This window comes from Chiloscyllium plagiosum, chromosome 6 (assembly GCF_004010195.1).
Source record: "Chiloscyllium plagiosum isolate BGI_BamShark_2017 chromosome 6, ASM401019v2, whole genome shotgun sequence".
NCBI classification, from domain to species: Eukaryota; Metazoa; Chordata; class Chondrichthyes; order Orectolobiformes; family Hemiscylliidae; genus Chiloscyllium; species Chiloscyllium plagiosum.
In genome coordinates, this window is record NC_057715.1 from 119680815 (window position 1) to 119708265 (window position 27451).

At 44.9% G+C, this 27451-nt stretch overlaps 1 protein-coding gene across 7 annotated transcripts in view; it reads left to right on the forward strand.

The window, feature by feature from the left end:
* LOC122550997 (arfaptin-2-like) overlaps positions 1–27451 on the forward strand; it is a 43091-nt gene that overhangs the window by 6469 nt on the left and 9171 nt on the right. Inside the window, exons 1-5 of one of the 7 annotated variants that reach the window (XM_043692594.1) lie at positions 12215–12364; positions 13970–14103; positions 22490–22597; positions 24195–24303; positions 26040–26135. In XM_043692594.1, the coding sequence (XP_043548529.1) occupies positions 22499–22597; positions 24195–24303; positions 26040–26135 (304 nt within the window). In that variant the 5' untranslated portion in view covers positions 12215–12364; positions 13970–14103; positions 22490–22498. Of the gene's footprint in view, positions 1–12214; positions 12365–13697; positions 13784–13969; positions 14104–16319; positions 16339–22489; positions 22598–24194; positions 24304–26039; positions 26136–27451 lie in introns of those variants that run through there. The other 6 variants (XM_043692595.1, XM_043692591.1, XM_043692592.1 and 3 more) reach the window with 6 other exon arrangements.

Here is a 27451-nt window from a genome sequence, read left to right on the forward strand (position 1 = left end):
TGGTCAGAGTATTGAGTACAGGAGTTTGGAGGTCATGTTGCGGCTGTACAGGACATTGGTTAGGCCACTGTTGGAATATTGCGTGCAATTCTGGTCTCCTTCCTATTGGAAAGATGTTGTGAAACTTGAACAGGTTCAGAAAAGATTTAGAAGGATGTTGCCAGGGTTGGAGGATCTGAGCTGCAGGGAGAGGCTGAACAGGTTGGGGCTATTTTCCCTGGAGCGTCTGAGGCTGAGGGGTGACCTTATAGAAGTTTACAAAATTATAAGGGGCATGTATAGGATAAATAGACAAAGTCTTTTCCCTGGGGTCGGGGAGTCCAGACTAGAGGGCATAGGTTTAGGATGAGAGGGGAAAGATATAAAAGAGACCTAAGGGGCAACTTTTTCATGCAGAGGTTGGTACGTGTTTGGAATGAGCTGCCAGAGGGAGTGGTGGAGGCTGGTACAATTGCAGCATTTAAGAGGCATTTATATAGGTATATGAATAGGAAGGGTTTGGAGGGATATGGGCCGGGTGCTGGCAAGTGGGACTAAATTGGGTTGGGATATCTGATTGGCATGGACGGGTTGGACTGAAGGGTCTGTTTCCATGCTGTACATCTCTATGATTCTAAGAAGCAAGGATCTAGCACAGCCTTAGAGGGTTACCGGCTTACTACAAAGGGGCTCAGAAATGAAATGAGGAGAGCCAGGAGGGGCCACGAAAAAGGCTTGGCAGGAAAGATTAGGGAGGACCCTAAAACGTTTTACTTATATGTGAGGAATAAGAGAATGATCAGGGAGAAGGTAGGGCCAGTCAGGGATAGCGTAATGAACTTTTGTGTGGAGTCTGAGCAGATAGGGGAAGCCCTAAATTAGTTTTTTGCTTCAGTTTTCACTAAGGAAAAGGATCTTGTGAATGAGAACTTTGAGAGCTGGGAAACAGACTTGAACAGATCAAGATTGACTAAAGTTGATGTGCTGGAAATTTTGGCAAACATTAAGATTGGTAAGTCCCCAGGGTCAGACCAGATTTATTCCAGGTTGCTCCGGGAAGCGAGAAAGGAGGTTGCTAAGCTGCTGGCGAGGATCTTTGCTTCCTCACTCTCAATGGGAGTTGTACCGGAGGATTGGAGGGAGGCAAATGTTGATCCTCTTTTCAAGAAGAGTAATAGGGAAATCCCTGACAATTACAGACCAGTCAGTCTTGCGTCTGTGATCAGCAAGGTTTTGGAAAGAATTCTGAGGGGGTAGGATTTATGATTATTTGGAAAAGCACAGTGTGATTAAAGGCAGTCAGTATGACTTTGTGAGGGGCAGGTCATGCCTCACAAACCTTATTGAGGTCTTTGAGGAGGTGAAAAGACAGGTCGATGATGGTCGAGCAGTGGATGTGGTGTATATGGATTTCAGCAAGGCATTTGATAAGGTTCCCACATGATAGGCTTATTCATAAGGTCAGGAGGTATGGGATACAGGGAGACTTGGCTATCTGGATTCAGAATTGGTGGGTTGACAGAAGGCAGAGTGTGGTTGTAGATGGAAAGTATTCTGCCTGGAGGTCAGTGGTGTATGGTGTCCTGCAGAACTCTGTTCTTGGGCCTATGCTCTTTGTAGTTTTTATAAGTGACTTGGATGAGGAAGTTCAGGGGTGGGTTAGTAAATTTGCCGATGACACAAAGTTGGAGGTGCCGTTGATAGTATTGAGGGCTATTGCAGGCTGCAGCGCGACGTAGATAGGATGCAGAGCTGGGCTGAGAAATGGCAGAAGGAGTTCAACTTGGATAAATGCGAAGTGATGCATTTTGGAAGGTTGAACTTGAATGCTGAATATAGAATTAAAGACAGGACTCTTGGCAATGTGGAGGAACAGAGGGATCTTAGGGATCAAGTACATAGATCCCTCAAAGTTGCCACCCAAGTGGATAGACTTGTTAAGAAAATATATGGTGTTTTGGCTTTCATTAACAGGGGAATCGAGTGTAAGAGCCACGAGGTTTTGCTGCAGCTCTACAAGTCCCTGGTGAGACCACACTTGGAATACTATGCCCAGTTCTGGTCGCTGTACTATAGGAAGGATACAGAGGCTTTGGAGAGGGTGTAAAGAAGGTTTACCAGGATGCTGCCTGGACTGGAGGGCTTGTCTTACGAAGAGAGGTTGAATAAGCTCGGACTTTTCTCTCTGGAGAGAAGGAGGAAAAGAGGAGACCTGATCGTGGTATACAAGGTAATGAGAGGCGTGAATAGAGTCAATAGCCAGAGACTTTTCTCCAGGACAGGATTGACTGGCATGAGGGGGTCATAGTTTTAAGATATTAGGAGGAGCTGTCAGATGTCGGGTCATGACGCAGAGAGTTGTGAATGCATGGATTGCGTTACCAGTGGTGGCGGTGGAAGCAGAGTCATTAGGGACATTTAAGCGACTGCTGGGCATGCACATGGATAGCAGTGAGTTGAGGGGTACGTAGTTTAGGTTATTTTATTTTAGATGAGTAATCCTTGGCACAGCATCGTGGGCCGAAGGGCCTGTTCTGTGCTGTACATTTCTATGTTATTGGTGGCTGTTATCTTTACTGATATAAAGAAAACTGTGATGAATGCCCAGAGAACATTAACTGTAGGAGCAGAATTAGGCTGTTCAGTCCATCAAGTCTGTTCTACCATTTAATCATGACCAATATATTTCTCAACCCCATTCTCCTGCCTTCTCCCCGTACCTCTTGATCTCCTTACTAATTAAGAATCTATCCATCTCTGTCAGAGTCACAGTCCTACAGCATGGTCCAAACTGGTCCATGCTGACCAAAATGTCCACCCATGCTAACCCCATTTCCCTGCACTTGGCCCATATCCCTCTAAACCCATGTATTTGTTCAAGTGCCTTTTAAATGTTGTTCGTGTACCCACCTCAACCACTTCCACACATTCAATATGCGTACCACCATCTGTGTAAAAACAGTTGCTCCTCAGGTTCCTTATTCTTTCCTCTCTAACCTTAAGCTGATACTCTCTAGTCCTCAATTTCCCAAACCTGGAAAAAAGACTGAGTGCATTCATATTATCTATGCCTCTTGTGATCTTATACACTTCTGTAAGGTCACCTCTCTGTCTCCTAAGCACTAAAAAGTCCTAGCATGTCCAACCTCTCCCAAAACTGAGACTGTTGAGACCTGGCAAGATCCTTATAAACTTCTGCATTCTTTCCAGTTTAATAACATCCTTCCTATAGCAAGGTGACCAAAACTGAACACAATAGTCCAAGTGCAGCTTCACCAGTCTCGTGTACAACTGCAACATAACTTCCCAACTTCTACACTCAATGCCCTGACTGATGAAGGCCAGTGTGCCTGTCTACCTGTGACTCCATTTTCAGAGAACAGTGCACCTGAACTCCAAGGTCCCTTTGTTCCACTAAACTCATTAAGGCCCCACCATTCATCATGAAACTCCTACCTCGATTTGACTTTCCAAAATGCAAGATTTAACACTTATCCATATTAAACTCCATTTGCCATTTCTCGCCCACTTCCCCAGTTGATCAAGGTCCTGCTGCAATTTCTGATAACCTCCCTCACTGTCCATGATGCCTCCTATTTTAGTGTCATTTGCAAACTTATTAATCATGCCTCGTACATTCTCATCCAAATCATTGATATACATAACAAATGGTAATGGTAATGGGCCCAGCACCAACCCCTGAGGCACTCCACTCGTGCGGCATGATTTCCCACGCACAAAGCCATGCTGACTGCTCCTAATTCAACACTGTCTTTCCAAATGCATGTATGTCTTATCTCTCAGAATCTTCTCAAGTAACTTATCTACCACAGATATTAGGCTTACTAGTCTTTAGTTCTCCAGTTTTCTTTGCAGGCCTTCTTGAATAAAGGCACAATATTCACTACCCTCCAGTCTTGTGGGACCTCACCCATGGCTAACGATGATACAAAAGTATCAGCCATTGTCTTCGCAATTTCTTCTCTGGCCTCTTGTAGTGTTCTTAGATGTATCTAACCAGGACCAGGAGATTTATCCACCTTCATACAATCAAATACATCCAACACCACCTCTACTGTGATATGGACTGTCCACAAGATATGGCCACTAACTTCCTCAAGTTCCCAAGTCTTCATGTCTTTCTCCACGGTAAAGACAAAGGAAAAATATTCATTGAGAACCTTGCCTATCACCTGCAGTTCTACACATATACGTCCACTTTGGTCCTTGAGAGCTCCTATTCTCTCTTTTGTTATTCTTTTTCATTAATATACTTAAAGAACCTCTTCGAATTCACCCTAATCTTCTCAGCCAAGGCTATCTCGTGCCCACTTTTCACCCTACTGATTTCCTTCTTCAGTGAACTCCTGTATCCCCATATACCTCCAGGAATTCCCTTGATCCCAGCTGCCTGTACCTGAGCCGTACCACCTTTTTTCTGATCAAAGCCTCAATATCCCTTGTCATCCAGGGTTCCCTATTCCTGTCAACCTTGCCTTTCACCCTCACATATAGACCTTGAACTCTGGCTATCTCACTTTTAAAGAGTCTTGAAAACACTTAATGACTTGGTCTCGACAGCACTCTGTGGCAGTGAGTTCCACAGATTAGCCATCATTGGGCTGAATAAATTCCTCCATATATCGGTTCTCCAGGGCTGCCCCTTCACTCTGAGGCTGTGCTTTCAGGTCCTAGTCTCTCCTCCTCATGGCAAATTTCTGCATGTCTACTTTATCCAGGCCCCTCAGTAAGCTGTAGGTTTCAATCAGATTCCCCCTCCTCCTTCTAAACTCTATCGAGTCCAGACCCAGAAACCTCAACTGTTCCTCATATGACAAACCTTTCATCATGGATTCATTCTTGTATATTTCCTCTGGATTCCTACCAGCACTGTTTTCTTAGATACAGAGCCTAATATTGCTAACAATATTCCAAATGCAGTCTGACCAGTATATCTCTGCTTTTGTATTCTTTTGTTTTTGAAATAAATGCCAACATTGTATTTGCCTTCCTAACTGCCAAGTGAACCTGCCCATTAACCTTAAGAGAACCCTGAAACAAGATGCCTAATTCCCTTTGTGCTTCACATTTTCTAAGTCTTTACCCATTTAAAAAATAGCCTATGACTCTATTCTTCTTAACAAAGTGTGTAAGCTTACATTTTCCCACATTGTATTTCATCTGCCACTTCTTTAGCCTTTTGCCTGGCATGTTCAAGTTCTTCTGCAGCATACTGCCTCCTCAGTATAATGATCCCTCCACCTGGCATTCAGTTTGATCTTGACTTGGTCATCAAGGGATGACAGAGGCTAATCAACAAGTGCAGAGTAATTTTTGAAGCTTTGGGGCTGTCTGCTTTTTCTTGGTATCTCAAGTTTTGTATCCAGTTAAAGAATCGTTCAATGTTCTGAGAGAAGAATGTAAGAAATAAGTAAATACTTCTCGAAGTCTACTGAAACTGTTTATATTCTCTGGTGACTATGAAATTAGATATATAGTTATATGGCTGTGAAGGTCATTGAATATTTTAATTTCACTTGTTGCGTGCTCATTGATAGTCGGGCTGATTCGGATTGGCTTGTTATCCCTGTATCTTAACAACTGAGTTGGATGATCAGCCGTGACCGTATATTAATAATACCATCTTCTTGACAGTTTCCCATGCAGAACCATTTCAAAAATCTTACTGAGTCCAAGTAGATTCCATCAGCTGCATTGCCCTCATCCACACAAATATTCATCACCTTGAATAACTCAAATCAAACACTTCAGACATGATCTCCCCCCTGTCAGTGTGGTTTTGCCTACCCTTGCCTCTTCAACTGGAGATGAATTCTCTCCCTCAGAATTTTTCCAATAGTTTCCTTAGTTCTCTGGTTTATCTCCACCCACTTTCTTGAGTAATGGTGTCACCTTAGTGCTGCATCAGCCCTCTGGCACATCTTGTGGCCATAAAGGATTTGATTTTCAATCTCACTAAGTTATGGTCACTATCACAGGTTATCATCTTGGAATACATCCCTCCATGACCTCGCAGCCCGCCATGCTTGTAGACTGCAAACTCAAAACCCTTTGTGATCCTTAAGTTCTGTCCTTTGTGAATCATGAATTTAATTGATTCACCATTAGTGGGCATGCTTTCAGCTGCATTTTGGCAGCATTTCTGGAATTCTCTCCACGAACAACTCCTGTAATACACTTCTTCAGATTTTGTCCAGAGGACAGTGAGACACTGGTGGGATGGGCAATCACATAGCAGCTGAAATTTATTGCCAAGATTTGTCACATGTTATGCTTGGATTTCAAAAAAGGATGTAATGCTAACGGAGATGCAGGTTTACATGAACAGAAGTTACTGAAGGTCACAGGATAGATAGAGAAAATACATATGAGATCTTGAATGCTCTTAATAGAATGTGAAGCAGGAAAGTGATGTTGAACCTGTGGAACACACTGGTAAGACCTCAGCTGGAGTATTATATACCATTTTGGTTACCATGCTTTAGGAAAGATGTGAGCGCATTGGAGAGAATGCAAAAGTGATTTAAAGGAATGAGAACCTTTAGTTTTGAGGATAAATTGAAGATTATTCTCCTTGGGGAGGAGAAAGTAGAGAGAAATTTTCCAGAGGTGTCTTGAGACATCTACTCAGAGTAAATAGAAACTTCCTATTGGTGGAGAGTTCAAGAATGAGAGAGCACTTTTAATGTGATTGACAAAAGAAGCAAAAGTGAAATGAGGGTTAACATTTTCACGTGGCGAGAGGTTAGGGTCTTGAATGTGGCACCTGTGAAGACAGATTTCGATAATGACATTCAGCATTGCTTCCAGTGGCCAATGCAGCCTTTGGCCACCTGAGGAGCAAACTGATGGCAAAGAACTCAAAGCAAGCACCAGTGCTACGTGCCTGAGATATGGATTTGTCTTTAGCAAATAGAATAAAGGAGAACCCTAAAACTTTCTATAGGTATGTGAGGAATAAAAGGATGATTAGGGTAGGAATAGGGCCAGTCAAAGACAGAACTGGGAAATTGAGTGTGGACCCTGTGGTGCTAAATGAACATTTCTTATCGGTGTTCACTCAGGAAAAGGAGAATATTGTAGAGGAGAAGAATGAGGTACAAGATATTAAACTAGAAAGGATCGAGGTTAGTTACGCACAGGTGTTATCAATTCTAGAAGGAGTGAAAGTAGACAAGTCCCCTGGGCCAGATCGGATTTATCCGAGAATTCTCTGGGAAGCTAGGGAGGAGATAGCAGAGCCGTTGACGTTGATATTTGAGTCGTCATTGTCTACAGGTTTAGTACCTGAGGACTGGAGGATTACAAATGTTGTGCCCTTTTTCAAGAAGGGCAGCAGAGATGACCCAGGTAATTATAGACTAGTGAGCCTTACTTCTGTTGTAGGAAAGGTTTTGGAAAGGATTTATAATTATCTAGCAAGCAACAATTTGATTTCAGATAGTCAACATGATTTTGTCAAGGGCAGGTCGTGTCACACAAACCTCATTGAGTTTTTTGAGAAGGTGACCAAGTATATAGATGAAGGTAGGGCAGTTGACTTCAGTAAAACCTTTGATAAGGTTCCACATGGTAGGCTGATGGAGAAAATGCAGAGGCATGGGATTGAGGGTGATTTAGCAGTTTGGATTAGAAACTGGCTTTCTGGAAGAAGGCAGCGAGTGGTGGTTGATGGAAAATATTCAGCCTGGAGTCCGGTTACTAGTGGTGTGCCACAAGGATCTGTTTTGGGACCACTGCTGTTTGTAATTTTTATAAATGACTTAAATGCAGGCATGGGTGGATGGATTGCAGACGATACTAAAGTCGGTGGAGTAGTGGACAGTTTGGAAGAATGTTACAGGTTGCAGGGGGACTGCAGAATAAACTGCAGAATTGGGCTGAGAGGTGGCAAATGGAGTTCAATGCAGCTAAATGTGAGGTGATACACTTTGGGAAGAATAACAGGAAGGCAGAGTACTAGGTTAGTGGAAAGATTCTTGGTAGTGTGGAAGCGCAGAGGGATCTTGGAGTCCATGTACATAGATCCCTGAAAGTTGCCACCCAGGTGGATAATGCTGTCAAGAAGGCATACGATGTGTTAGGTTTCATTGGTAGAGGGATTGAGTTCCGGAGTAGTACTGTCATGCTGCAACTATACAAAATGCTGTTGCTGCCTCACTTGGAATATTGTGTACAGTTCTGGTCGTCCCATTACAGGAAGGATGTGGAAGCATTGGAAAAGGTGCAGAGAAGATTTACCAGGATGTTGCCTGGTCTGGAGGGAAGGTCTTTTGAGGAAAGGCTGAGAGATTTGAACATTGGAAAGAAGAAAGCTAAGGGGGGATTTGATAGAGACATACAAGATGATCAGAGGATTAGATAAAGTGGACAGTGAAATACTTTTTCCTAGGATGATGATGTCAGCTTGTATGAGAGGGCATAACTACAAATTGAGGGGTGATAGATTTAAGACAGATGTCAGAGGAAAGTTCTTTACACAGAGACTGGTAAGGGTGTGGAATGCCCTACCTGCTAATGTAGGTAACTCAGCTACATTAGGGAAATTTAAACAATCCTTAGATAAGCACACGGATGATCTTGGGATAGTGTAGGGGGAACGAGCTGAGAATAGTTCACAGGTCGGCGCAACATTGAGGGTCGAAGAGCCTGTTGTATTGTTCTATGTTCTATAATTTACAGCAGAAACCTCTAATACCTTGAGAAATATCACCAGCAATGCCTGTATGAAATCCTGATGCTCTAATGTAGGTATCCTTAGTCCGGCCACTTTCGCCTTTACTGAGGCATTGGTTATGGTCAGTTTGCAGGCCACATTGTCCAAGCCTGTTGCAAGTCTCAAAACACACTTTTCTGCTCCGAGACTCATCACAGAAATATGCAATCTCCCCATTGACTCATGTGAATCTCCTGCCCTGCAAAAGGAGCATTCGCAAAGGCTCAACCATCTCTGTCAGGCCATGGAGGGTGGCAGCATATGTTTTTCTAACATATTTCAGTGACTTGGCGGAGGGATGGGAGTGTACTATTTCCAAATTTGCGGATAACACAAAACTAAGTGAAAAGACAAGTGATGAGGATGAGAATGGGCACACAGTGGCTCAATGGTTAGCACTGCTGCCTCACAGCGCCAGGGACCTGGGTTCACTTCCAACCTCAGGCTGTGTGGTGCTTGTACATTCTCCCTGTGTGTGCGTGGGTTTCCTCCGGGTGCTCCGGTTTCTTCCTACAATTCCAAAATGTGCAGGTTAGGTGAATTTGCCATTCTAAATTGCCCATAGTGTTCAGGGGTGTGTAGGTTCGGTGCATTAGTCAGGGGTAAATATAGCTTAATAGTGTAGGGAAATGAGTCTGGGTGGGCTACTCGTCAGAGGGTTGGTGTGGACTTGGTGGGCTGAAGGGCCTGTTTCTATACTGTAGGGATTCTATGACACAGCCTACAAAGTGATATAGATACGTTAGGGGACTGGGCAACATCTTGGAATACAACATGGGAAAATATGTGGTTATGCACTTTGGCAGAGGAATAGAGGAGCTGAATATTATTTAAATGGGGACAGACTGCAGAAAGCTACAGTGCAGAATGAAAGGTTTTATCCCCTGAGAATCTAGAATCGGAGAGTCTAATAAAAGGGGTTATCTATTTAAAACAGAGATGAGGAGTTTCTTCTCTCAGAGGGGAGTGGATTTGTAGCACGGTTGAGGCTGGGTTGTCAAGTATATTTGAATCTGAGAGAGACAGATTTTTTAATCAGTAAATGGGTGGGTCCTCATTCATGAATCATAACAAGTTGGCATCCAAGTTCAGCCGATGATAGGGAAGGCAAATGGAATAGAGCATATCGGACAAGGAAACAAAGTGCTGGTGAAACTCAGGTCTGGCAGCCTCTGAAACAGAGTTAATGTTTCAAGTCCCAAATAACTCTTCATCAGGTCACAGCTGATGCAGATATGTTGGAAAGTGAGGTGCTTTAGCATCAAAATTGAGCTCATAAGTCAAGCTCTGAAGTTGTAAATGAACTTGTCCAACATTTTCATTACAAAGCCTCCTTCCCAACAATGGCCAGTTTGATTCCCATTAACTGTGGTCTCAGCAGAAAATCACCCATTCTCTCCATTCATACCCATCAACGAGACTTATTTAATATCTCTATCAATCCTTTGTCACTGTTAGAACTCCCTTTGTCTTTTGTTCTGTGCACCCTCATAATATTTTCTGCTCGTTGCTCTTTCCTTTCTGTCTATATTTTTGGTGCAGTGGTAGTGTCTGTACCTCTAGGCCAGAAGAGCTGAATTCGATCCCATCTGCTCCATAGAAATAACATTTCTGAAGAGTTTGATATAGAAAATATCTAAAATCAATTGTTTCCAACCCCTTTTAGTTTTGGAGAAGAATGGTATTGGACTGAAAACATGAACTCTGTTTCTGTCTTCACAGATGCTGCTAGATTTGTTGAGTTTCTTCAGCACTTATAAAAACAGGGGGATCTTGATAAAACTATATAAGATTAGTCCCACACCGGAATACTGTGAATTTGATATGAATCTTATATCTAAGGAAAAGTAGGCTGGAATTGGAGACAGTCCGGAGAATCTTCACTAGTTTGATCTCAACTAGAAGGAGAGGTTAAGTAGGTTGGGCCTGTACTCACTGGAGTTTAGAAGAATTGAGAAGTGCCCTTATTAAAACAGACATGTTCCTTATGGAGCTTTTTAGGGTAGACATTGAAAGGTTTTAATCCCCTGAGAATCTAGAATCAGAGAGTCTAATAAAAGGGGTTATCTATTTAAAACAGAGATGAGGAGGAGTTTCTTCTGAGGGGAGTGGATGTGTAGCACGGTTGAGGCTGGGTTGTCAAGTATATTTGAATCTGAGAGAGACAGATTTTTAAATCATTAATGGAATCAAGATGGAAAAAATGCAGGAAGGTGGAGTTGAGGATTATCATATTCAGCCAGGACCTCATTGAATGGCAGAGCAAACACAATTGTCTTATATGTTATGCTCCTATTGTTATATAGTTTAAGTACAAACAGCAGAAGGAGTATACGGAAATACGAGGGACCCAGCCATCCCCCTCCTCCTCCATCGGCCTCACTTGTACCTGTGTTTGTGGATCTAGCATCACGATTGGATGTAGAAGTTGCACATGTGCATACTGTATACTGACTTCATTGTGAGGGATTGGGGTGGGGGAGTAGGGGGGAGGGTTTGGGGTGAGGAAATGTCCTGCACTCTGCCAGAAAGCGGCCCAGAGTGGGGTTTTGCTGGGGTGTAAGATCTGAGTGCCATTGGGAGAAAATGTTCTTCTTCTTCTTTGCCAAAACCCCAAATCCACAAAAGCCACCAATCCAGTTGTGTTTCTCTTGTTAGTAAAGCCTTTCTGAGATTGTCAGGCTTGCCTGGCTCTCTGTGATCCCACCCTCCTTGTCCTTGTGGTGTTCCTGACCTGGGCCTTGCCGGTATGGTACCTGGTTCCCTGGGTCAGGGTGTTGCGTGGTTCTGCTCATTGGTTATTCATTGGTGGCTGGCAGCCTGTGTGAGTTCAGCAATACTGCTGACTATAGTCCCTCTCTGAAACATATTACACTAAGGTTTGCTTCCAAAGTTCAGTGGATATTGTCCATTCCCAGAAGTCCCTTTCAAACCACAAACACTTCTGTGATTGTTAATGTACAACCGATTCCTCTTGCATTACATTGTGCAGGGGTGGTCTCTGTGACCACACTGTGGGGGTTGCTTTCATTTTGTAGCACAGGGTAAGGATGTCTCAGAGAACTTGCTGTGTGTGGGAGTGGACTGTCTGGGATCTTGCTGTGTGGGGGGCGGAGTTTCTGGGATCATGCGGTGTCGGGGGCAGGGCCTCTGCGATCTTGCTGTGTGGGGATGGGAGGAGGGTCTCCGGGATCTTACTGTGCCGGGGAATGTCCCTGGGATCTTGCTGTGTCAAGGGATATCTCTGGGATCTTTCTGTGCCATGGGGAGGGGTCTCAATAACCTCCCTGTGCAGGGATGAGGTGTTCTCTACGATCTCCCTGGAAGGATCGATACTACGCTCCATGTAGTGATTAACATTCCTTTGTCACAGTAGAATGTGGGCCCGGTTTGGCTGCTTTACTGATGTCAGTGGAGAAATGTTCTCCGTTATTGAACAAGCTGTCAGTAACTCCTCCTCCTCCTGTAAAGCTGAGAGTCCTGTCTGGTGACGTGGCTTTGTGCGTTGTGTGTTGGTGTGAGGCCAGAGACTGTGTGTGTGAAATAGAGAGAGAGTGTTGTTAGAAAGAGAAAGGCCTTGAATTGATGAGAGTACGATGTAGTGAGCAGTACGGCTGCTATCAGAGCCCAGGCTTCTGCCAGAAGGAGGTGAGTCTGCAAATGCATGCAGGAAACTGGGGTGGAGGGGGATGGGGAAGAGAGCAGGAGCTCGTTTCTTTTCTATCTGATGCCCCTGCAATAGAATTCTGACTTGGCCTAAAACCTATATGAGCTGTCAGAGCCCAACTACACCAGGCCACCTCATTCCCACACTCTGGCACCTGCTTACTCCCCTGCCTGCTCCATCCCTCACTCACACTAACCTGGCACGTGCCCACCCACCACGATCATCACCCAGTTGTGCCCCTCACTTGCTGTGCCAACCGTGGGTTATTTGCCCACCCACTTGCACTCTCCGCCTCCTTGTGATGTGTCTTCCTATTCACCCCAACCATCTTGGCCCAGCCTGGCCTGGTCACACACTCACCTACACATCTCCCAGTGAAGCGACTGGTTGCAACTTCCCACGTGCAAACCGAAGCAGCAGAAAGTTGCATTTGTGTAGTTCCTTTTGTGACGTGAGGAACTTGACTGGGAAGTGAAAACCACAGCACATGAGGGATGCACAGCAAGACTCCATAGCCAAGATGTAAAGGTCTAACAATTTGTTTTTCTGATGTTTACTGAAGGATAATTATTGGTCAGAGGCGAGCGTCAATGTCTCTGCACCTCTTCTAACACATCCGACAGTGCGGCACTGACCCTCTGACAGCGTAGCGCTCCCCCAGCACTGACCCTCCGACAGCACGGCACTCCTTCAGCGCTGACCCTCCGACAGCGCGGCACTCACTCAGCACTGACCCTCCGACAGTGCGGCACTCACTCAGCACTGACCCTCCGACAGTGCGGCACTCCCTCTGCACTGACCCTCCGACAGTGCGGTGCTCCCTCTGCACTGACCCTCCGACAGTGCGGCACTCCCTCTACACTGATCCTCTGACAGCGCAGCACTCCCTCAGCACTGACCCTCCGACAGTGCGACACTCCCTCAGCACTGATTCTCTGACAGCACGGGGCTCCCACAGCTGCCTGGGTTCTTTTTCAAAAACTCTGCCCTTCAACTCAGTATCTGTTGAAGTTTCACGTGATTCACCTGCCTTCAATCTGTGTGTGTGTGTGAGCTGCACGATTGCTTTGGGCCCATGCTGCAAAGGGCCTCCATTAGATGAATATTGAGCAGGCCTGTTGGAATAGTGGCTGTGACGGATTTACAGATCAAGGAGATTAAATGCTCTGTGTGAGCAGGCGGCTGATTATATTGCAGGGATGTGTTTCGACCTGTGTCATCAGATCAGGCAACAGTTGCAGTAACCGACGAGTTCCTTGTGCTTCTGTAAACATTGGCTAATGATTGTCAAATTTCACAGGCAGCAGTAACCTTTCTGTTGCACAATTCCTGTTTGGGCACAGGGCCCACGGCTCAAGCAGTTCCTGCTGCTGCTGGGACTGGACAGCAATGAGGATATTGTAAAGAGAGCTTTACTCTGTTTCTAACCCCATATTGTCGCTGTCCTGGGAGTGTTTCAGGGGGGCAATGTGGAGGAAGCTTTATTCTGGATCTAACCATGTGTTGTTCCTGTCCTGGGAGTGTTTGATGGAAGACAGTGTAGAGGGAGCTTTACTCTGTATCTAACCCTGTGCTGTCTATTTCAGATTGGAGTATGATGCTTATCGCACGGACCTTGAGGAGTTGAACCTGGGACCCCGTGATTCACTGACCCTGTCGAAGATCGACCTGGCGCAGCAGCTGTTTCTGGTGCATAAGGAGAAGTATCCTGTAACTCCCTGTAAATACTGACACACTTCCTCCCCTCCCTCGGACCCCTGGAAATACTGACACCCGCCTAAAAATACGGAGACCCCCCCCCCACTCCACCTCGGAACGCCCTAAACCTCTGGGGAACCTTGCTTTCTGTCAGCACTAACTGATCATTGAATTTTCCCTTTGGCACTCTTGCTGACATGAGCAAGCTCTGGGAGGGGTTCAGACTCTAATCAAGTGCAGCCTGCCTGAGTGAGTCAGCGGGGTGAGGTGGCACTGCCTCAGAGGTAGGGAGGGGTGTTGGATGGTATAATTGGTTCTCTGTAGAGCTGTATTCAACAGTGAACAAGAACTGAATCCTCCTTCATTCACACTGTTAGTTGCCATGTCTCTGTCTCGACAATCATGTTCTTTCCCATAGTCTGCAAATTTATAATGCCGTCTTGTCTCCCTCTCTGAACTCCAACACAGCTAATCCGTTCACACAATACCTCAATGTAACTGAGTGTCTTGCTGCACCTTCCTTCGAGAAAAGGTAAGAGTCAGCTGCATTGCCTTGGGTCAGGAGTCATGAATTGTTCAGTCCAGGTAATGAACAGCAGGTTTCCTTCCTTAAAGGGCATACTGAACCAGGTAGTGTTTAATGACATGCGATGACAATGTAAACATTTCCTTATCCTGTATCTGTGTCTCCTGGTTAAAGGTTTCCCACATCCATGGAAACATTTTCTCAACACCTACCTGTCAAGTCTCCTTAGAATATGCTGTTTCAACAAGATCACCCTTCATTCTTCTGAATTCTAATATTCTAATCTTTTTTTAAAAAGAACTGTGGATGCTGGAAATCCAAAACAAAAACAGAAATTGCTGGAAAATCTCATTAGATCTGGCAGCATCTGTGGAGAGAGAAGCAGCGTTAATGTTATGGTGCCAGTGACCCTTCCTCAGAACTGATTGCTACCCTCAGTTCTGAAGAAGAGTCACTGGACCTGAAATGTTAACTCTGATTTCTGTCCACAGATGGTAACCGTTTAGCTGTTCTTGATATGTCAATCCTTTCCCAGGAATCAGCCAAATGAATCTCTTTTGAACTGCTTCCAATACCAGGATTTCCTTTGTTAGATACGGGGACTAGAACTGTATACAGTACTCCAGGTGTGGACTCACCAACGTCCTGTACAGTTGTAACATATGAACAAGGAATAAAAGTTGACCACTTGCCCCATCAAGCCTGCTCTATCGATAAGATCAGGGCTGATCTGTAACAAGACTTACTTATTTTTAAACTCCCAACTCCCTTGCAGTAAAGGCCAAAATTCCATTGATTTAATGATTTGCTTCACTTGCATTCTAACTTGTAGTATTTCATGCAGGAGCACTCTGATCCCATTCGGCTGCACTGTCTTGGACTCTCCCTTGTTTAAATAATTGTCAGTTTTTTAATTCTTTCCACCTTTGGGATGTTTATTGTGTTCTGCACTGTGAAGACTGACTCAAAATATTGGTTTAAATTATCTGCCATTTCACTGTTCCTCATCAGTAAACCCGAAGTTGTATCCTCCAAATGTCCCACACTGATATTAGTTACACTGTTTATATTCCTGTAGAAGCTCTTGCTGATGGGACCAGTTCAGTTTAGGAACCTGGTCAGCATGGGTGAGTTGGGCCAAAGGATCTGTATGACTCTGTAGCTGTATGATTATATATTTATTGCCAACTTGCTTTCAAAATTAATTTTCTCTCTTTTTATTAGCTTCTTAGTTGGTTCCTAAAACAAACCCGCTTCTCCCATTTAACATTTATTTTTGAATGGTTACTCACCTTTGCTAATCATGGGTGGTTCATCCATTTCATCAAGTCCTTCTTTTGATCAAAATAATGTTTTGCTGTAGGTTATGAAATATCTACTTAAATGTCTGCTCCTGCTCCTTCACTGACCTTCCCTTTTGTCTATTTTCCCAGGCTGCCTTAGCCAGCACTTTCTTCATACCTCTGTAATTGTTATTGTTTAAGTTGAGGATCCTGGTCTGCAATCCAAGTTGGTCTCCCTCAAGTGCCACAAGGATTGGTGCTGGGTCCACTACTTTTTGTCATTTATATTAATGATTTTGGATGTGAGCTTAAGAGGTATAGTTTGTATGTTTGCAGATGACACCAAAATTGGAGGTGTATTGGATAGAAGAAAGTTATCTCAGAATACAACAGGATCTTGATTAAATGGGCCAATGGGCTGAGGAGTGGCAGATGGAGTTTAATTCAGGTAAATGCAAGGTGCTGCATTTTTGGGAAAGCAAACCTTAGCAGGATGTATACACTTAATAGTAAGGTCCTAGGGAGTGTTGCTGAACAAAGAGACCTTGGAGTGCAGGTTCATAGCTCCTTGAAAGTGGAGTCGCAGGTAGATAGGATCATGAAGAAGGCGTTTGGTATGCTATCCTTTATTGGTCAGAGTATTGAGTACAGGAGTTGGGAGGTCATGTTGCAGCTGTACAGGACATTGGTTAGACCATTTTTGGAATATTGCGTGCAATTCTGGTCTCCTTCTATCAGAAGGATATTGTGAAACCTGAAAGGATTCAGAAAATATTTAGAAGGATGTTGCCAGGGTTGGAGGATTTGAGCTATAGGGAGAGGCTGAACAGGCTGGGGCTGTTTTCCCTGGAGCGTTGGAGGCTGAGGGGTGACCTTATCGAGGTTTATATAAAACCATGAAGGGTATGGATAGGGTAAATGGACAAGGTCTTTTCCCTGGGGTTGGGAAGTCCAGAACTAGAGGGCATAGGTTTAGGGTGAGAGGGGCAAGATATGAAAGAGAGCTAAGGGGCAAATTTCTCATGCAAAGGGTGGTGCGTATGTGGAATGGGCTAGCAGAGGACATAGTGGAGGCTGGTACAATTGCAACATTTAAAAGGCATCTGGATGGGTATATGAATAGGAAGGGTATGGAGGGATATGGGGCAATTGTTGGCAAATGGGACTAGATGAACTTAGGATATCTGGTCGGCATTGAAGAGTTGGACTGACGGGTCTGTTTCCATGCTGTACCTCTCTATATCTCTAACTGAATTTGAAGTTCTACGATGTTGTGATCGCTACCCTCTAGAGGATTCTTAACCAGAAAATCTCTTTTATTAATCCTGCCTCATTACACATTACCAAATCAAAATAGTCCCTTCTGAGTGAATGCTACAATGTAAAGCTCGAAGAAACAATCCCTGATGAACTCTACAAATTCATCTTCCCTGTTACCCTTGGGAGAAAGTGCCTTATTCCTGATGAAGGGCTTATGCTTGAAACGACGATTCTCCTGCTCCTTGGATGCTGCCTGACCTGCTGTGCTTTTCCAGAACCACAGTCTCTTCTCTCTTCCTTGTTACCATTGCCCATCAGATTTGGCCAGTCAATGTACAGATTAAAATCACCCATGCCAATTGGAGAAAAAAAACATAGAAAACAGGAGAAACATAAAAACGGAACAGAATAAGCCACTTGGCCCTGTGGATAAGAAGAGCTACAGCATCTTTTTTATATGCCTTCATTATTTCCTGATTTCTCCTTTGTGAGGTTCATCCTCATGTCCTATAGATGACCTCCACCAGTGACTGCTTTCCCATGCCATTCATGATTTCCACTCAAACTGGTTCCATATCACAATCTGTTTTCATTTACATCACAGTTCACCCCTGCACTGATACCATCCTTATTAACAACACCTCACCTCCTTTTCCTTTTTGCCTATTCTTTCAGAACGTTGAATACCCTTGAGTATTGTGTTCACAGTTTTGGTCACCCCATAACCATGTCTTTATAATAGCTATCAAGTCACATTCAATTATTAACTATTTGTGCTATCAGTTGATCCCTCTTGTTAAAAAGCTGTGTATATTCAGATAAAGAGCCTATACTTTGATTTTTTTTGCCAATTATTACTCAGGTTCTGTTTTCTGATACTCCTTCCTATCACATTTAAATCGTATTTCACCTCTTCACTACCCTGCAGTTCTGCTCTCTTGTTTCATTCACTGAAAGATTCACAGCCATTTTCAGCCAGAGTTGCTGAGTGGATGAGCCATCTCGGCCTCCACTAGAGCTCCCCAGCATCATAGATTCCAGTCTTTAGCCAATTCAATTCACTCCCTATAATATCAAGAAATGGTCAAAGACACTGGATACTGCAAAGGTTATGGGCCCTGACAGCATTCCAGCAATACTACTGAAGAGTTGCGCTGTAGAACGTGCTACTTTCCTAGACAAACTATTCCAGTACAATTACAACACTGGCATTTACCAGTCCTGTAGACAAAAAAAAGGACAAATCCAACCTGGCTAATTACTGTCCTCAGTCATCTGCGAGTGGCATCTGCTTAGCAATAATCTGCTCAGTGACGCCCAGTTTGGTTTCCACCAGGGCCACTCAGCATGTGAACTCAATGACAGCCTTGGTTCAAACATGGACAAAAGAGCTGAATTCCAGAGGGGAGGAGAGAGTGATAATCCTTCACATCGAGGCTGCGTTTGACTGACTGTGGTTCCAGGAGCCCTAGCAAAACTGGAATCAATGGGAACCAGGGGCAAACTCAGCTGGTTGGAGTCATACCTGGCACATAAGAAGATGGTTGTCATTATTGGAGGTCAGTTACCTCAGCTCCAGGACATCACTGCAGGAGTTCCTCAGGGTAGTGTCCTCGGCCCAACCATCTTCAGCTGCTTCATCAATGACCTTCTCTCCATCATAAGGAGGTGGTGATTTTCGTTGATGATTGCACAATGTTCAGAACCATTCATGACTCCTCAGGTACTGAAGCAGTCCGTGTTCAAATGAAACATGACCTGGAAAAAATCCAGGTTTGGGCTGACAAGTGGCCAGTAACATTTGTGTTAGATAACTGCCAGGCTATGACCACCTCCAGTAAGAGACAATCTAGCCACCACTCTTGACATTCACTGTTACTATCACTGAATCCCTCACTATCAACATCCTGGAGGTTACCAGTGACCAGAAACTGGCCATATACATACAGTGGCTACAAGAAGAGGTCAGAGTCTCACAATTCTGCAGTGAGTTACCTGACTGGCTCCCAAAATTAGATTAGATTAGACTACAGTGTGGAAACAGGCCCTTCGGCCCAACAAGTCCACACCGACCCGCCGAAGCGAAACCCACCCATACATTTACTCCTTACCTAACACTACGGGCAATTTAGCATGGCCAATTCACCTGACCCTGCACATCTTTGGACTGTGGGAGGAAACCGGAGCACCCGGAGGAAACCCACGCAGACGCGGGGAGAACGTGCAAACTCCACACAGTCAGTCGTCTGAGGCGGGATTTGAACCCGGGTCTCTGGCGCTGTGAGGCAGCAGTGCTAACCACTGTGCCACCGTGCCGCCCACCGTGCTGTCCACTATCTACAAAGCACAAGAAAGAAGTGTAATGGAATACTCCCCACTTGCCTGGATGAGTTTGCAGCTCCAAAATTACTTGAGAAGCTCAATGCCATCCAGGACAAAGCAGCCTATTTGATTGGCACCACATCCACAAATATCCATACCCTTCAGTGTGTACTACCTGCAAGATGCACTGCAGAAATTCAGAAGATCCTCAGACAGCACCTTCCAAATTCATGACCACATCCATCTTGAAAGACAAGGGCAGCAGATACATAGGAACACCACCCCTGCAAGTTCCCCTCCAAGCCACACAACATCCTGACTTGGAAAATATCACCATTTCTTCAGTGTCACTGGGTCACAATGTTGGACTTGCCTTTCTAAGGGCATGTGGGTCAACCCACAGCACATGGACTGCAGTGGTTCAAGAAGGCAGCTCACCCCCACCTTCTCAAGGGGCAACTGGGAATGGGAAATTAATGCTGGACTAATTAGTTTTAATCCAATGTGCAATCCTTATTATACGATTTGCTAGGACACTGGTCCCAGCTTAATTCAGATGAATCCTGTCGGAACAGCTCTCTCTTGCCCTATGTACTGGTGAGCTCTGAATTAGAATAATTTGTTCCGTACCAATCTTTGAGCCACTCATTTACCTTTTCAATCCTATGTGCCCCATGTCACTTTGCATGTGGCTCAAGTAGTAATGCAGAGATTATTATCTTTGCATTCTGATTTTTAATTCCATCCCAAGTTGTTCATATTCTGGATTAGTGGTGCTGGAAGAGCACAGCAGTTCAGGCAGCATCCAAGGAGCTTCGAAATCGATGTTTCCTTGATTCCTGATGAAGAGCTTTTGCCCGAAATGTCGATTTCGAAGCTCCTCGGATGCTGCCTGAACTGCTGTGCTCTTCCAGCACCACTGATCCAGAATCTGGTTTCCAGCATCTGCAGTCATTGTTTTTACCAAGTTGTTCATAGTCCATCAGAAGAAGTTCTTTCCCAATCCTAGCTGTGGCATTAGTACCTATAGACCATGTAGGCAACACAGTACAGCCATGATCTGATTGAATGGGAGAGCAGGTTCAACGGCCGAATGGTTCTACTCCTGTTCCAAAGTTCTACACTTCTGTTCTGTCATGAGATTGATGCAGATTTCCAGCAGGGCAGTTTGAAAATTTGAATATAGTTGCAGAGGAATCTGGAAATAAAGCTTTCAGGTCAGCAATGATGATGATGATGATGCTGCTGTCTTATTATTACAGTTGTCTTTGAGGGAAGGAAACCTGCTTTTCTTACCAAGTCTGGCCCTCTGTGTGACTCCTCCATGTTCAGGCAGTGCATTTTCACATGAAGGGCTTTTGCCCGAAACGTCGATTTTGCCTGTCCTCGGATGCTGCCTGAATTGCTGTGCTCTTCCAGCACCACTGATCCAGAATCTGGTTTCCAGCATCTGCAGTCATTGTTTTTACCTCGTCATTTTACACCCTAGCCCACTGCAGTATAGAAAAGATGTTCCACGTCACTTCATTGGGAAGGCAGCAGCATAGTGGGAATGTTATTGGTCTAAATTATCCAGAATCCCAGATGATTGTTCTGGGGACATGGGTTCAAATTGGAAGCTGGTGAAATTTGGATTCTATAAATGACTTATGAAATGCATAGCCTTGGTTAATGGCAACCATGTAAACCCTTGTTGATTGTTGTGAAAAGCACCATCTGGTTCAGTAATGTTTTAGGGGAGGAAACTGCTGTCCTTACCTGGTCTGGCCACATGTGACTCCAGACCCACAGCAATGTGGCTCTTAACTGTCCTGTGGGCAATTACGGAAATGCCAGACCAGCCAACAGTGCCTGCATCCCATGAATAAATACAACCTTGATGGTTTTAATATTTACTTTAAAACAGTGCCGTTTTTGTCATGGATCCAAGTAGACAGGCAGGAGGATGGAAGAACACAGCAAGCCAGGCAGCATCAGGAGGTGGAGAAATCAACATTTCAGGTGTAACCCTTCAAGACTGGGGGGAGCCGCAGATAAAGGGATTGGTGGAGGCAGGGTTGCACACCATCGAGGGCCGAAAAGCCTGTACTGTTCTTTATTTAGTGACTGTTCATCAGAATAGTTTCTCCCTATTCAGACCTCTTATGATTTTGAAATCTCTATCACATCTCCTCTCCACCCTCTTCTCTCTAAGGTTTTTTCAATGTCTTCGTATAACTGAAGCTTCTCATTCCTGGGACTATTCTTGCAAGCCTCTTCTGCACTCTCTCTAACACGTTCATGTCTCTCCTATAATGTAGTGCCCAGAACTGGAGAACTGGTCGTAATACTCCAGCTGAGAACTAACTGGTGTTTTATATCGCATCACCTCCTTGCTCTTGTACTATATGCCCCTATTTATGAAGCCTAGGAGACTATCCTTTATGAACTGCTCTCTCAGTCAGTCCTGCTGCTTTATCACTTATACAAATGTACATCCAGGTCTTTCTGCTCCTCCCTTTAGAATCGTACTCTTTATTTAATACTGTCTCTCCACGCTCTTCCTACTAAAGTATGTTATCTCTCATTTCTCTATGTTGACCCTCATCTCCTACCTATCTGCCCACTCCACCAACTTATGGAGTTTGACACTCTCCTCACAGTTTACAGTTCTTCCACGTTTCATGTCTGCAAACTTTGAAATCACCTCTTGCATACCAAGGGACCTTAATACACTTCAGAAAAAGCCAGAGTCCCAATACTGACCTCTGGGAAACTTCACTACAAACTCTCTTGCAGCCTGATGGATATTCATTACCGTTATTCCCTGTTTCCTGTCACTCAACCAATTATTTACCCATGTGGTGTCAGCAAATCTGGATACTAATTAGTGCACATTCTGATGCCACAAATGATAATAGACTGCCGGTCTGATGGGGAGGGAAGTTGGCCAGGACTTGGGGAATGCTCCCTGTATCGATTGATCTTTAACATTTTGTATGTGGAACCTGGTAAGATTTTTTTATGTTATCCAACAGATCTGAACAATGACAGACGGGATCATGGGAAAGGCCGCCACAATGGAAATTGCCATAAACAGCAATGGTGACACAGCCGGTTTACCAGAGGATGATGGTTTAGAGCAGGTACTGTCATCTCCCAGTATGCTCAATAGGGACCTGTTAGATCAACCATTTCAGAGTCAGCCACAAGGTGAATCAAAAACTATTTCTCTGTTATTCAAAGTATTTTCCACAAAACCATTCCCAACACCCAGGCTTAACTCTCCCTCTCTGCTGGGGGTATTACCATCCCATAGATGTGTAGAGGAAATGTATAGCAATCTCTTGCAGTGAGTTTAATATAAAACAAGCTGTTAACACTGCTAAAGGAACGCCACAAATTGAAACTTTTCATCTTGTACTCATCAGAATTAGGATACAAGAAACAAACTTGAAAAAGGAGACCCCATTTTATACAGTATGAGGAGAGGGTGCTGTTTGGTTGGTCCAGTTGGTGTGGAGATGCAGCACAGTCTGGATTATTTAATAAATGATTTCTGTTTAATGTGATAGGCTTTGCTGAAGCTTGCAAGTTGAGGGTGTAGGCCCTTTGTTGGCCCTGAGTGATACCCTATTTATCTCAGGTTATCCTGGAGGAGACAGTGTCTCAGTATTTAAACAATCAATAAAGCTAGATATCCCTCACTGTTACTGTGCAGTACATCCACAGGTGGTTTTCTCCAGTTACAGGATGCTGCCGTCAAGCTATAAAGATGTTTTGCCTGTGATCTGAGTTTCGGTGCTACTGTGATGCCAGGTGTATAGGCTGTACATCCCAATGATAACCATATTAAATAACACATCCTGCTGACCACTCACAATGGGTAACATACTGATGGTGTTCAACCAGCCTGTACATGCCAGCGTCTGGAAAGTAAATCCACCATTAGATGGGATTCTGTGATTGGACATCATTTATTCAATAATCCAGACTGTGTTAAGAATTAAACTGGAAACTAATCTGAATTCCATTGCCAGGCATGCACTGTTATGGATTTGTTTATGCTACAAGTTACATCTATGAATTCTCAGCAAGATGTTTATTGTGGACAAACAGAATTTGCGCAGACTGTGCAGCTTCTTTTAAAAAAAGGTCATGGAGATAACTAATTGGTGCTGCATCTCCATAACAACACTGACCAATCAGAATCAACCCACTGAATAAAGATTGACAGTTAAACTATTTTTTGAGATATCTCCAGGCCAATGATAGTCCAGCCAATCAGCACTCTTCAGCTGTATATTTTTTCCCAAGTCTGTTGTTTGTGTCTTTGTTTGGATGAGTGCAAGACAAAAGCTTCATCTCATCTCCTTTTAGCAATATTTAAATTTTGTTCTTTCAAGCTGTTAATACTCAGTCTCAGACTGAGTTGTATCTGAGTTTGACTTCAAACAGATAGTGAGCTTTGTTCTGAAAGGAGAGAAACTTGCCTGTGCATTGACCGTACATTACTGTCAGTGCAACTCTCCCTCACGCATTGTATAAACCATCTCCGTGGTTTCCCCCCTCCCCCCCCCCACCCCCCACCATGAGTATGGAGTCAGCACTAGGGACAGATGGCAGTGTGTACCACGCGGCTGAGCTCTGATTATGCAATGTGACCATTTCTGCTGGTTTTGACCGTGACCGTGACCGTGACTGTGTTATGCTGCAGTGTAAAATCTTCCTTTCTGTGTCCAGGACCTTCAGCAGGTGATGGTGTCAGGCCCAAATCTGAATGAGACCAGTATTGTCTCCGGGGGTTATGGGGGAACAGCAGAAGCGATAATTGCAACAGGTACAATCAAAGGTAAGTGAGGGGAGAGACTGGTGACATGGGGATGGGGTGAGGGCATGATAGTGGAGGATGGGAGAGTGAGAAGGGTATTGAGGGAAAATGTGGGTGATGGGAGGGTGAGGTGGTGAACTGGAAGGGTGGTTGTGAGGGATGTTGTTTCAAATCTATGAAAGGGCAAATTGGAAGAGGGTGTTTTCCTGAAAATATTGTGGGGGTGGTATGGGTGAAGTGGAGTTGGCTGGCACGGATTGGCTTCTTCCAGCAGTTAAATACAGACTGTCTCAGTGCGTGTTGTATCTGGGGTACCCTGTGATATCATGGGTTAACCTGGCATACTGACTGTGTCAGTGTAATGCAGCATCTTAGTAAGCATAGTGTCCAAAGAATAACATGTAACTGTTTCTAATTTCTATTCTTTTTGTAAATTGCAGGCAAGCTAGAGGAAGTGCAGCTTCCCTGGAAGGAAAGGGCCATAGGCAGCAGTCAGGAAGGAAAATCTGTTTTCAATCTGGTCCCAAAAGTCAGGATTTATAAACCGCGTAGGCAGTTCTTTATTCCACTAGTATTCAAAATTACAGTTTGAGAGAGCTGTGTTTCTAAACTCTGTTTGGTTTCCATGTTTGACAGAACCCTCTGAACAGGCATGTGTCAGTCAAGTGTTTGATGTCAGGTCACTGGCCCAGGCTGTGAAGAAGGACTGAAGGCTCACAGCATAGTGGGGAGGAAATGAGTAAAACTTCACAGGAGCTGCTGCAGGCTTAGCCTGCCCTGGTTGAAGTTTGCAATGTTATTATTCGGTCACGCTCACTCCCGGCAGAGGAGCCAAGACAATGAATGAGCAGCTGTGGCCATCACAGATCCTGTCCTCAGAGTGCTGACATTTCTGTTTACCCACATACCTCATTGCTGTAGTGACAGACTGCTAATGTGTCCCACACAAAACACACTGCTTCACACAATGCTTGTACTCAATTGTTAACTGACCTTGTATGGATAACTCCAATTACAGTGGGTGAGGCATGCCTGGGATGATTCCATGTGCTGGGGGCAAGACTCTGTGTTGGGAATATGGGACTGGGCAAAGCTCTTTCCAGTGTACACATTTCTGGGGCTAGTTGAGGAAGCTGAGAACTGCTCCACAAGTAATGAAGTTATCCAAAGCCTGATTAACATCCCCAATCGGGTATTATCTTCAGTTCTGGGTTCTTCACTGACCCTCTGATGATGCGGCACTCCCTCAGCACTGACCCTCCGACAGTGCGGCACTCCCTCAGCACTGACCCTCCGACATTGCGGCACTCCCCTCAGGGCTGACCCTCCGACATTGCGGCACTCCCCTCAGGGCTGACCCTTAAACAGTGCAGCACTCCCTCAGCAGTGACCCTCCAACAGTGTGACACTTCCTCAGCACTGACCCACCGTCAGTGCAGTGCTCCCTCAGCACTGACCCTCCACTAGTGCGGCACTCCCTCAGCACTGACCCTCCACTAGTGCGGCACTCCCTCAGCGCTGACCGTTCTAGAGTGTGGCACTCCCTCAGTATGAGTTTTGGGAGTATTGACCTGGACTGTGTCTGCATATTTGGAGTAGGTCTTGGACTCCTGCCTTGATGGGGGATGTTCTAATCCCTCCCCAGCTGCTCGTTCCCTCAGCGTTGTTTGTGCGTTTGCTGTCTTCTGATGTCTTCATTTTCTCACTTCCCTGATCCCTTTCATCCATCCCTCCTATTTCTTTCTCACTGTTTCCAGGCACACGTGTGAAAGCCCTGGCACCACGGTCTGTGCTAATCTCACCCAGCAGGTCTGCTGCCAGTAGGATAGCCAGTCAGGGCAACACCTCACCAGGTACAACGCTGTGCCGACAGCTGCCTCCCCCTTCCTTTACTGCCCTGCAATGGGAGAAAGATATCCTTGACCCTTCCTCTCCTCCTTCAGCTCCACCCCAGCCTGTCTCCCCCTCCCTCAGTCCTGCAGCAGAATGTTTTGCCCTTACACCCAAGTTATGGTAAATACTCTCCACTGTATCCCTGCCCTTTCAATCCTGATTGCCCTCCTCTGTGGTGAACAAATCCCCCCTCCCCCCGCGCCCCCTGTCCTGTCCCATTGCTTTACCTCCTCTTATCCTATCTGCTGTATTTGATTTCATTTTTGTGAAGTTTCAGAATGCTATGAGATTTAAGTCCATTGTGTAAATCTCCAAATAATAATGCAACGTGGAGGCCTTGTATATAACATGGAGTGTCCCTCTTCAGCACACTCATGGGCTCACACTCTCAAAATCTCTCTCCTCCCCCATTTTCTTACTCTCTCTAAAACTCTGTCTCATACCTAGGCAACATCCTTGACTAACCTGCCTCATGTAGATCACTGGCTGCTGGTGCTCTTTCTGTCTCTCCCAGCGATCATTGAAAAGTGATCAAGAACAGAAACCCTGCCTGATTTCCCCTCTTTGTAACTCAAGGATCACTGGAAAATGATAAGAGCAGAAACCCTGCCTGATTGTCCTACCTGTTGTTTGCAATCAGTTGTTTGCCCATCTTTGCTCTGCAGGAATTGCACTCTGTGGGGCTTTGCTAGCTGGCCCAGCATTTGGTGCCCATCCCTAATTGCCTTTGAACTGTGTGCCTTGCTTGGTTATTACAGAGAGCTGTTAAGGACCAATCACATTGCTATGAGTCTGGAATCACATGTTGGCCAGACTCGGTAAAGACAGCAGAATCCCTTCCTAAAGCCCAGTCCAGGTGCATTTTTATGACAATTAATGATAGTTTCTGATGTGATTATGAAGGCTAACTTCCAATAGAAGATGTTTTTTAAAAGTTGAATTTAGTCAATTAAATTGATTTTGACATTGTGATTTCAGAGGGTTATTCTGTGTCTCGAGGTTACTTGTACAGTGATCACATACATCACCATCTCTCCCTAAGCTGAAAATGTGTTGCTGGAAAAGCGCAGCAGGTCAGGCAGCATCCAGGGAACAGGAGAATCCCACCACCAAGGATATATTTCCCTCCCCTCCCCTATCAGCATTCCGTAAAGACCACTCCCTCCGTGACTCCTTTGTCAGGTCCACACCCTCCACCAACCCAACCTCCACTCCCGGTACCTTCCCCTGCAACCGCAGGAGGTGCAAGACTTGCGCCCACACCTCCCCCCTCACC